The 11,932-nt window shown below is 40.1% G+C and overlaps 1 protein-coding gene across 11 annotated transcripts in view; it reads left to right on the top strand.

Moving 5' to 3' along the window:
- Window positions 1-13: 13 nt before the first annotated feature.
- Window positions 14-11,932, top strand: part of LOC119295487 (glyceraldehyde-3-phosphate dehydrogenase 2, cytosolic-like) — a 41,294-nt gene continuing 29,375 nt past the window's right edge. For 5 of the 11 annotated variants that reach the window (XM_037573917.1, XM_037573916.1, XM_037573910.1 and 2 more), the window contains exons 1-11: window positions 15-410; window positions 505-1,241; window positions 1,365-1,465; window positions 1,996-2,111; window positions 2,194-2,293; window positions 2,382-2,528; window positions 2,609-2,669; window positions 2,761-2,858; window positions 2,974-3,034; window positions 4,504-4,584; window positions 5,186-5,288. In XM_037573917.1, coding sequence (XP_037429814.1) covers window positions 2,098-2,111; window positions 2,194-2,293; window positions 2,382-2,528; window positions 2,609-2,669; window positions 2,761-2,858; window positions 2,974-3,034; window positions 4,504-4,550 — 528 coding nt within the window. In that variant the 5' untranslated portion in view covers window positions 15-410; window positions 505-1,241; window positions 1,365-1,465; window positions 1,996-2,097 and the 3' untranslated portion in view covers window positions 4,551-4,584; window positions 5,186-5,288. Of the gene's footprint in view, window positions 411-504; window positions 1,250-1,364; window positions 1,466-1,995; window positions 2,112-2,193; window positions 2,294-2,381; window positions 2,529-2,608; window positions 2,670-2,760; window positions 2,859-2,973; window positions 3,035-3,848; window positions 4,034-4,503; window positions 4,586-5,185; window positions 5,289-11,932 lie in introns of those variants that run through there. The other 6 variants (XM_037573919.1, XM_037573915.1, XM_037573921.1 and 3 more) reach the window with 6 other exon arrangements.

The following is an 11,932-nucleotide window of genomic DNA, read 5'->3' as shown; positions in this document are numbered from 1 at the left end:
ATTCACTTCTCACTCCACTCACTTCAACTCCCCCTTTCCCCTCCGTCGCCGCATCGCCGCGCGCGTCCACGAGCCAGCGGCCGCGCTCCTTCACCCGCTTTTGCCGCATCAGGTCCTCCCCTCTCCTCTCCACTCGCTCGCCAGTTGCCACATCTAACCCGCTCACCTCCCCCCGCCGCATCGTCGCGCACGTCGCCGTGCCCGCAACGACCACGACTCCGCCAGCCGACCAGCGCACCAGTCTGTGGCGACTCGTGTGCGACCGATGGTGACGCACACATCGAGTAACATCAACCAGGCACAGGTGCTGGATCTGGTCGCCGTTCGTATTGGCGGCGGTGCTAATCTCTGGCAAGTACCTTGCGCAGATCCGAAGAGGGGTGCCTCGATCTGCCACACCAGAAGATCCGGTACAACGATCCGAACCCTGAGTTGGATTCATTGACTGTTGGCTGCTTCCGTGGGTTTGTTTTCTGATGGATGCATTTTTGCTTTGCGCTATAGGTTTTGGCCGAATCGGCAGGCTTGTGTCCAGGGTTGCGCTCTAGAGCCCCGATGTCGAGCTCGTCGTCATCAGTGACCCCTTCATCACCACCGACTACATGGTATTGTTCTCGATTCTCCTAGCTTATGAGATCTATGGGCACGTACGGTAGGGTCATTTTGGATTCGTGCATGGGACACCCGTTTATATTCAGTGGATCCGTACCCTGAGTTGGATTCGTTGACTGTTGGCTGCTTCCGTGGGTTCGTTTTCTGATGGATGCATGCACTGGCGGAGCCTTGCGGAGGCCAAACGGGGTCGTGACCCCCCCCTCTTACAAACTGCATTTGTTTTAGTATACGTATATATGAGGTATATATATTAAGTGTTTTAGCCCGGCCATCGGTGGATGACTCCCTTTCAATCCGATTAACTTGTGTAGTCCATACTCCATAATTCCATATGTACAAAGCTATAGCTAGCTAGCACAAGCAGCTTGATTAATTGTACGTACAAAGCTAGGTAGCTAGTACAAGCAGCTTGATCGATTGTTGTACGAGTAGCTTCCTGCTTGTTGCTGCATCAGACTGCTTGCTTGCTAGTTGGATTCACCCTCTACTTGTTGCATCTTCTGGCATCTCTAAGATTTTCCGTCTACTTGCTACTTCATATGCATGGAATACGATGAGTCGGCAACAAACAATTGATGAGCCTGACTGCCAGAGAATGGAAGAAGCAAGATGTGCTCGATTACCATGTAATTTTGTATGATTCACATCTTTTTTCATGCAAATTTTGCTTTCACTTAGAAATTTGCCCCCCCCCCCCTTAATTGCTTGTCACGCTCCGCCACTGGATGCATGTTTGCTTTGCGCTGCAGGTTTCGACCGGATCGGCAGGCTTGTGGCCAGGGTTGCGCTCCAGAGCCCCGATGTCGAGCTCGTCGCCGTCAACGACCCCTTCATCACCACCGACTACATGGTATCGTTCTCGATTCTCCTAGCTTATCAGATCTAAAGGCACGTATGGTAGGGTCGTTTTGGATTCGTGCATGGGACACCCGTTTATATTCACTGGATTGTGAGCTTAGATCTGTACTAAACATGATTGGATTTTCTTTTCTCGTTACACGCTGATGCTTTGCTACACAATCATAAGCACAGTTAAACAGTGATGTATATGAATCTAGTGAATGTCGCTACATGTCTGTCTGTATCATCAGTTTTGGGAAACGACTTTTAGATCTGCTTTGCAAGTGCCTTATGCATACGTTATATTCCTCACTTCAGTGGAGAATAGTTACGTAGTTCCATATTTGAGGAATCTATTTGTTCCATGCAGTGACTATTGTTCCATTGTGGTATTTATAATAGATGTACACCTGGTAGTATTCTCTCTTATCTTACTAAATAAGACACATGCAGGCTCCGTGCCAGTTAGTACTTAATTAAAGCATAGCGCTACTGATTGTCTCATATTATGGTTCTGAATTATGTGTTTGTAACTTGCAGACCTACATGTTCAAGTATGACACTGTCAACGGATAGTGGAAGCACCATGAAGTTAAGGTGAAGGACTCCAAGACCCTTCTCATCGGTGAGAAGGAGGTTGCTATGTTTGGCTGCAGGTTTATTACCGCACATTTTTGTGGCCATGCAGTTGATTTCCATGTAAAGTACACAGGCTGATCATACAATGTCCTGATGTGGGAACCCTGAGGAGATCCCATGGGCTGCTGCTGGTGCTGAGTACGTTGTTGAGTCCACCGGTGTTTTCACTGACAAGGACAAGGTTGCAGCTCACATTAAGGTACATTCTTTCACACTTTCCATTTCATGGTACCTGAACCTTTCTTGTGTATACTTTACTAAATTAGTTTCTGTGTCACCACTTTCAGGGTGGTGCCAAGAAGGTCATCATTTTTGCTCCCAGCAAGGATGCTCCCATGTTTGTCTGTAGTGTCAATGAGAAGGAATACAAATCTGACATCGACATTTTATCCAACGCTAGCTGCACCACTAACTGCCTTGCTCCTCTTGCTAAGGTGCTTATCATTGAAGTTTTGTGCTGCTCAAACCAACCACCAATATTGGGAATGGTATACTGATAATTTGTTTCTTTCAGGTTATCAATGACAGGTTTGGCATCGTTGAGGGTTTGATGACCACAGTTCATGCCATGACTGGTAATGCATTACACTGGGTTTTTTCTTCAACATTTTATATTCTATATTTGACTATTGTATGCTTATGTGTGGCTGAAATTTGAATTTACAGCAACCCGGAAGACTATTGATGGTCCTTCCAGCAAGTACTGGAGAGGTGGAAGGGCTGCCAGCTTCAACATCATTCCGAGCAGCACTTGTGCTGCAAAGGTATATTCAGCTGGCCTTCTATTATATGATCAGTTAACTGATTGAACACTGTAGCTTAATATAATAATCTGTTTGATGGATTACCATTTAATTGTAACTGTTTGATTTCCTGCAGGCTATTTTGTTTGATTTGATGGAGGGTTATGAAGGGAGCCAGTTCAAGAGATCATGTGCAAGTGAGTTTTTGATTTCCTTTACTATATCGTTCATATAGTTTAACTCTTTATTATTAGTTTATACATGGACTTATAGCTATGTTGTTTACATTAGGAGCAGTACAATCTTAGAACATGTTTATTATGTTTATAATTCAAGCAAATCTTGGCGACATGTTTCTAATTCGTGATGGTCTGCAAGCTATGATTTATGAGCCGATAGAAATTTTAAATGCTTGTTTCATTTGGCAGGCCAGAAGGTGGTTTAGAATATTTTCGTTATTTGTTATATTCATTGTATTACTTGCTATATCTTGATAATGTAGTTGGTATTGGAGTACTACATATCCATTGTGAATAGTTTTAGACTATTCCATCGAAGCATTTTTTCATCATGCAATTTCTATGAAAACACTGCAGTAATGACTTAATATTATGACTCTGATGATATATATCTTCAGAAGATGATTATATTTGTTTGTTTTCTGGCATGTTGAAACACTTAAGAAGTTAATTGTTTGTTTTTCTGGCTCAAATGTATTAATGAGATTTCATTAAAAATTTAGGCAGTCAACTATGGTCATAAGTTAAAAAGTTAGGTGTATGCCACACTTGCGATGTCTAGAATAGACTGTTAGCCTATAATATCTGAAAGAACTGTTTGTATTCAGTTGCAGCCCACCTAATAGGACTGCTTTATTAGATCTAAAATCAATTGTATTGGCTATGATATTTTTATAACCTGGCACTATCTCCAATGGTGTTCTTTCTTTGGAATTTGATGGTATGCCTGACCAAGCATGATCCTAATCTAATAACTGTTAAACTTTTACAGAATAGATAGATCTAGAAATTTTCATACCTAAAGGATGGTGCCTTCTTGGTGCTCCTTGCTTACAGAAGGTACTCCTCCGGAATTTGTCCTCCAAGTCTGGGTATTTTGATGCTTTGCTATATGTGATGGGCGAAGGGAGAGTAAGGAGGGGTGTGAGGGATGGCAGAGGAGGTTAACATATATAGGTAGGCCATGCAAGGGAAGGCTGGGAAGCAGATATCTTTCCAGTTCTACCATATATACTTATGTATGGTACAGATATCTTTCCCTTTTTCATCATACGCACACCTCATAATAAATTAGAAAAGATGTCAAAAATCAGAACTTACTAAAATATTAATTTGTTGTATTAATTAAATAAACTACTGATCATGGCAGAGAAGTTGCTGATTGCATGCCATATAAAAACAAAATATCTTATATGTATATTTAAATATTGATTCTATTTTTATTATTGTTCAGTTTGAAAAGGTAAACATGAACTTTCTATATAATTTATGTGTATTTAATCAGTTCAACGTGTAAAAAGTTAAATTAACAAACAAATAATCTTAAATGTTTTGTTTCTGAAATATGGCAATTAACAGCCTTCTGATTTTGTTGTATGCACAATCAAAACACAAATGCACCTAATGCATCATCGATCTTTTGCAAGGGGGCATGGGTCAGAAGGGGGGCGTGGAACTGCTGCAGCCCATCTGAGACAGAGCAGACTCCAGCGAATTTGGCCAGCCAGGTACATCCTCTAAACGACAAAACGGTAGAAACTTGAACAAAATTTGAATTGATTAGTATAGTATCTTAGTAGTAGTAGCTTCCTGTACTCTTATTTATGTCGAACAATCACTGCACCGGATATGCAATCCTGGGATTATATATGTATGGGGGTATGTGATATTGTGAGTGGTCTTACATATGTTAAGCTTGATGATATTTGCACAAATTATGTAAGATAAACAGATCCTCCTCCCCTCCTCGCCAGCAGATCCTCATCCTCCTCCTCTCTAGTAGCTAATCCTCCTCCTCTTCAATACAGCAGCAACTGATAACAGGCAATAGCAAGGAGCCAACACCTTTCACTCCCCCTTCTACCCTACCATCCTCTGCTCTTGATGATGCTGATGTTAAGTTGTTCATTGCTTGTTGTTATTAGTTGTTCAATGCTTCCTACTTTGCTGGTCGCTCACTGCTTTGTGCTAGCTGCTTTGCTGTATCGCAATAGAAAATTCACGGCGTGCACACTAACATATCTACTATTAAAGTGGTTTTGGTTTTTTACTGTACGTACTGATCAATAAGAAAAAACATTCATCTCTCATTTTTGTTACTATATTCAGGATCACAAAAAATATAAGCAGTGTTTATTAGCTAGCTGGAATTAAAGGCAACGGCGAGAGAGGAAGATCAAGGACAACTTCAAAAATAAAGAATATATGCAAGGTACGTGTCATATGAACGTCATATGTTTATTGACTATTCTCTAGCTGGAATGTGATTATTACCGACGAAGAAAACCTCGTATAGTATAACAGTGCGTGTATGGATGGAGTTATACTATACGAGGTAGTATATGATGCGAGGCACGGAATGTCTGAAAACATCACCTGGTCTACTTTTAGTATGTTGTGAACCTGCCATGGTACAACACAAAAGTACTCCGGTTCAATTGGAGCACCATGTATGGTCCACATTGGTCTGGTCTACAACCATAAAATTTAGATAGAATGAAAGATAAATAAACAACCAACATAGCTAGTGGATGCCACCATCAATCACTCTTTAAACTATATAAATATTTCAGAAAATGTCATCTGATCATCTGATCAGCACAGGCATTCAAACAGATTATTACCTAGCAAGCAACTAAACATCACTTTATTTTTAGGTATTTATCGATGCAGCAATCCTCCTTAGCCACCAATAAATCTCAACGCTGCTCTAACTTGATCTGGAATGTTGTCCTTTGCTTCATTCTCCCTGACCATCAGCATCTGGACCATTAGTCGCTTCCTGAGACTTATTGGATCCTTCAAATTAAGCATAAAAATAGTCAGAAGATATATTTAGCAAATATATGAAAGTTGTAACCTCATTACAAATGCACTTACATCATTCCTAGGCATGTTTGAACCATGTCATTCCCGATGGTTTCATACAGATGGGCCATCTCCTGTAAAACTTTGAATCCGGAGTCCATGCTGTCACAAAAAAACACAATATTGTAATAGCTATATAAGAGCACACACTAATACCTAAGACAAATTTAAAACAGTACTGCTGAGGTGAAACATGAATATTCTCTTGTTCGGGCCATTCCATAAGTTGGTTGTTCCTATCAGGGGCCTCCTGTTGCAAGACAAAGCTCAATTCTTGCTTCACTAAAAGGGCTTCCCTCTGAAGATCAGTGTCATGGAAGTCCTCCTCAAACTGAAATAAAGCCTGGTTCAAATAATCAATCATGATAGTCCTCTCCATTTCCATTTTCACTGCTAAAAGACCATATGAAGAATCCACGTGTGCCAGTGGGATACTATACTGCATTTGGTAGACAAAGGTAAATGGTAAACAAAATAACCAAACTAATTTATAACAATGATAAAACTCACAATTGTAGGGGTGTGAAACACGTCGTATCTTGGAAAAGGTTCAAGCACGACATTGTTAATCAGCGCATTGGTGCGCTGTTCTTGGCTTAACCAAGTCTGCCTTAGCGCCCGTGCTTGCTCATGGAATCCCAAATTGAAAAAATGTGTCTTTCCAACAGAGCTGGTGCCTGCGCTCCTCTCCGCTACGTCGGTAGTAATCTTACGGATGGCAAGATTGAAGCACAACGGATGGACAACTCCATCTCCTCTGATGGTGTCTAGGATGATCCGTAGGCTAATCTCGATAGGGAATGGGCGGGGGCTATTAATCCAGATTGTGCTGTAAAAAGGAAGAACAAGGTTCATAACAGTCATAAGTTTAAGTAAACCTAAACTCAAACAATTCAACTGTGTTGGTGTCTATAACATATGACTAATTTAACGATAGCATATATCACATCAAATGACCTAAAAAAGTTTACAGTCTCTACGTAAGTTAAGTATTTTTATATTATGCACGAGCAAAAACTTTAACAGATTGCAGTGTTATCATAGTAGTTTATCACTTGTTCAATATTGTTGGGAGTGACTGGGGTGGAATTATACGGTAACTTATATAAAAATTATACATATAAAGGGCACTGGACCTAGACGATGAAGTGCAAACAAGATTAGATATTTAGGGATATGAAAACTTACTCTAGTTGTTCTGAGTTTGAGGAAAGTGTGATGAAATTGTACATGAAGTAGACTACGTGTCGCACTCCCCCAAAAATCGGCATTGCTTCCATTACCGGGGCAAAACTTCTGTCGTAGCACTGGTAAAGCGAGGGAGGGATTAGTGGACGACGGTGAAGTCAGGACCCGTAGTATTTTATTGAGCAGAGATGATGGTCGTAGGGAATTGTGCTTGAACTGTTAGGAAGGTGCCCCTTAACGTTCCTTACTTGCATGTTTCCATAAGAAAAAACTATCATAAATTAAGGCAAGATCTTTATTTTGGTTGCACTATGTAGATAAATCAGAGACATATTAAATGTTTCCTAGTATATGCCTCCCTTTCCCCATAACTTTCGCAATCTAAAAATAGAAAGAAACAGGATATACTCTTTCGCGAGCGATCGCTGCAACGCTCGATGCCCACACGGAAAGCAATCGCTGCAGCCCCATCATTTAGTCGATGGGACCTGATGTCTTTCCCTAATTAATCTGCCCCCCTATTTTCAACGGTGTGCCCCTGTGGCTTTCCTCTAATAAATCTTTCCCCCTATTGATTCAATCATTGGGCTCCGTGGGCATTATAAACATTTTTTTGAACTGCAAAACTTTCATTCACTTCCTTAAGTTGCCGAGCAAGATCGGTGGCAACAAAACCCTGGGCAAAGGTAGGGACAGCACCCGGTCATAGGTCTAGGGTACCTGCCCCATATTGGACCCGAACAATGCTAGAGCGTCTACAAAATTATTACATGCCAGAGGGCAATGTTCAATTTAGAAGGAACTAAAATTCAAATAAACATCAATTAATAAACCAACAATATGGTAGTAAAACCAAACTTCAATAATACCAAAACATCATAAAGTTTGGATAGTTTGATAATACCAAAACATCATAATTTTTTTAAATGTACGTGTATATGCCTGCGTTGGGATTGCACGAGGTACATAAGGCTTAGTTAGTTTTTCCAACAAGGAAGGGTGGGGGAGAGACGGACGAAGGACGACGACGTAAGACAAAAGACGGAACACTATGTTTTTTCAAGGTATACTGTAGACGTAGAATACATTATTCATATTGGCAAAAGGATAATTCTCAAAGATCCATGAGAATTCTCAAACTGTAGTAGCCATTTATTTGCGACATTTCAATATGCATTAGTGCATAGTCAGCCGTCCAAAAACCTCAAGGCCGCTCTAATTTCATCTGGGATACTTCTAGTGTCCATTGTTCCTAGCTTGAACAACACCGTTGACTTATGCACGTGTTTCATCATATGTCATGAGGCTGACTTCATGGATATCTACAATAAAAATTAGTGTTATATAGTAGTGACATAGTATTACAGAAAAAATACGTTCAAAACAAATTTAAAAGAGAATGCAGCCCCTACCTTGTAGATAATGATGACCATCATAAATGTTATGAGAGAAGATGAATGTGCTCTCCCTCATAGTTTGCAAGCATCGATGCCTTTGATTTACTTGTATGTAAGTAACAACAAGCTTCTCGAACAGATTGTCAGTGCATTGCAAATGGCAGAAGTGACGCCCAACGTGTTCTTCACGTACACGTAAGAAAATTATCTGCCGTCTACAAACAAATGCAAAAGTGAGTCTATCATTGCAACAATAAAATTACAAAAATAAGCATATGAAAATCTCAAATTATACAATGGCGCTTACTGAAAGTTCATGAGGCCAATCTTGAGGGAAGGGACGCGGCGATCATATATTGAACCCCACTTATATTCTATCTGACCAACGTATGCAAGGATAGCAACCACATCTGCCAATTTGAAATCACAATGAGACTCTGAGTTATACAGCGTAATATGCAAGAACAAATGTAAAGATGATGCACCAACGATGGTTTTGTCCCGTAGCTCAAATATTTCTCCAAACTGTGGGAAGCACGGTGGGCAAATTGTCGACGTTATCTGCTGTGCCGACATCCAACCCTCGGTCATAGAACTTAGTGTGGTGACAAAGTCCATGTCTAGGTACCAGAAATGTCCATCTGGCATTTTTGTGGGGCTGAACCCGACGCGATTGAAATCATAGGTCCTACCGGTTTGTAGCATGCTGTTGAAACGGATTGTCTGGCTGTTGTACGCAATTTCTTCCATCTGTGTTCCCTAAAATAGTTTTATGAATCATAAAAACAATGTGCAAAGAAACATGTTTTTGTTTCTGTTATATTTTGAAAATTCAGGCTATAAAGTAGATGGTTAATGCCTTACATGCCGATCGAGTAGTATGCACTGAAGGTACAAGTTTTCCATGCCATTCTCTTTGATGCGAGCCTTCCACATGACCTTAGCTTGAATAATCCAGCAGTTCTGATATATGTGCTCCATTTGGACTCAATGAAAATTTAAGTTCCTGTGTGTAGAATAAAACAAAAGGATGAAGTAAAATTAATTTGCAAGGGGAGCATAAAATTAAACAGACAAGGAACATAACATTCTAGTGGCCCAACACTAAGCATGTCAAATTTATACATATTATTCATGTTTTTCTTACTTATTTTCTTCTTCCTTTTCCTCTTATTGTCCTCCTTTTTCTACTTCATCATATTATCTCCTCCTTCCCAGTACAATATTTCCACCACCCTCTGTTGCACATCTGGCGATTTTTTTGGGGGTTGCATCTCGCAATATAATGCGTAGATTGATTCTGTTATATTTGGACGGGGTGTTTCAGAGCCATGGAAAAAAATTGTATATCCTACGGGGTTTGGTTATAGCAAGATAATATTTTGAATGAATAAAAAAAACTATTTATGTATTTCAGACTCACTGTCCATCTGGTTTTAACTAATATACAAGATGAACAAGCCGACAAAAGATGTTTTAGTCGCCAAGCCTATTAATATGTTCTAGTGTATGCCATGCGCTACAACTTCTAAGATAAAGATCAGGAGACAAAACAATGGTGATTATTTCAATAAAATAAAACATTATCAAGTGATGGCAAATAGTAGAGGTGATCTTATATCTTGCCTGTTCATCGAAGGGGTGATGGGTTGACTGATGATAGGAGCTGGCGGCGACGCCATCACCCTCTTAGAGGTGATCGATCCGTATGAGATTACCATGGTTGTCGTGTAGGATATGACTTTTCCTATATCGAAATATATGAAGACAAATATGGTGCAGCGGGGCTTGTTTTTATAAGCATTGAGGGCGGCGGGAAAACGAAATATATTTGAATGTCTGTTTTTGGCAAGCTAGGTCCCCGTGGGTGACATATTTGTCAGATCTTTAATATTCAGCAACCTATTAAAAATTCTTTATTAAACAAGGAAACAGACATCTCAAAATCGGTCCATGATCAACCGAATTGATTCACGTCATATTTAATTGATGCAAATTTATGATTTATGACAACTTGCCAGGGAAAACGTATCTGAGATATCACATGCGTATAGAATCACAATTTGTTGCCTATGAAAGGTTGACTTTCTATTTCTCACATAAAATTATTTATTTTTTCCCTTTTATATTCTGTTTTTTACCATTAACTTGATGATATCTTTACTTATGTTATAGGTAATTGCCCTTGCGTAAATCACGTCTTTAATTAATTTATAGGTAATTGCTAAGGGACAATAGACAATATTATTATTTTAGTATAAATCATGTCTAACACATAATTTTACGATCCTCATGTATATCAAACAATATAATTGGAATATGGATCATTCATTCGAACACAACTTTGCAAAAGATAATATTGTTTATTATTGTTCATCACAACAATCTTTATAACACACATATGTACAAATGAGAAACAATAGTACAGCAAATAAAGATAATAGTAGTAGAAGTACGCGCTCCCATAGATAGCACACAACATAATTTTGTCTATCTATGCGTAGGCATTAGCAGCAACTGTATTAGACACATGCCTCTCTCTGTGTATGCATTAGCAGAAGCAGCACATCAGCAGCATCTCTCGGTCATGAAAAAAATAATCGATCCATCTCTCTCTCTCTCTCTCTCTCTCTCTCTCTCTCTCTCTCTCTCTCTCTCAATGCCTGAGTACTGGTTCTTCTTGCGAAACACGAAAAAATAAGTACTCTGGTTGCTGCTGCTCGTCGGCATCAAAAAATTTCCGCCTGGGTAAAACTGCTCTGGCCCTTGGGCCTTTCTCACACACGCACGCTCTCTCTCCCATACGGAGCAGCGGAAGCCATCAAGCCCATGCCAAGGAGAATACACTGGTAATGAGGTGACAATTGGAGGTAGACAGAGCATCCCAAAGATAGGAGAGGGAACCTTTTGTCTCTTATAATTAGTGTAGATATAGATAAATGGTTTGCGAGTATCACATTGACATCAAGCATAAGTATGAGAGAACAAGCAAATTAATAACCCTTGATTATTTGAATCCGAACGATTACATTGATAAATGCTCATAAGGAGCAATGCAACAACTAACATACTAAGAAATATAAATAACAATGTAGACCCCCTCATGCTTGGTCATTTCAAGGTGGTTGTGGCTTCTTGTCGCATGCTTGGATATGCTTCACGACCACCTCCGTCAAATGATCCATTTGGTTAATCAAAGTCTGCACCAACATGCTAGTACGCTGCTGTGCCTACAGAATATCATAGTTGGTGGTACCCCAACCATCTTTCCTTTGTGCATTTGACCCCGTGTCACGCTGGATATCCCAGGCTTAGGGGAGATGTGCACGAGGGATGTGATGCTCCTCCCGGCGTCGGATTAGGTTATCAAAGTGGTTTGTGGAAAGAGTGGTTGGGAACTGAA

Source organism: Triticum dicoccoides, chromosome 4B (genome assembly GCF_002162155.2).
Source record: "Triticum dicoccoides isolate Atlit2015 ecotype Zavitan chromosome 4B, WEW_v2.0, whole genome shotgun sequence".
NCBI classification, from domain to species: domain Eukaryota; kingdom Viridiplantae; phylum Streptophyta; class Magnoliopsida; order Poales; family Poaceae; genus Triticum; species Triticum dicoccoides.
The sequence above is the reverse complement of the archived record's forward strand: the minus strand, read 5'-3'. Positions and strand labels throughout refer to the sequence as shown.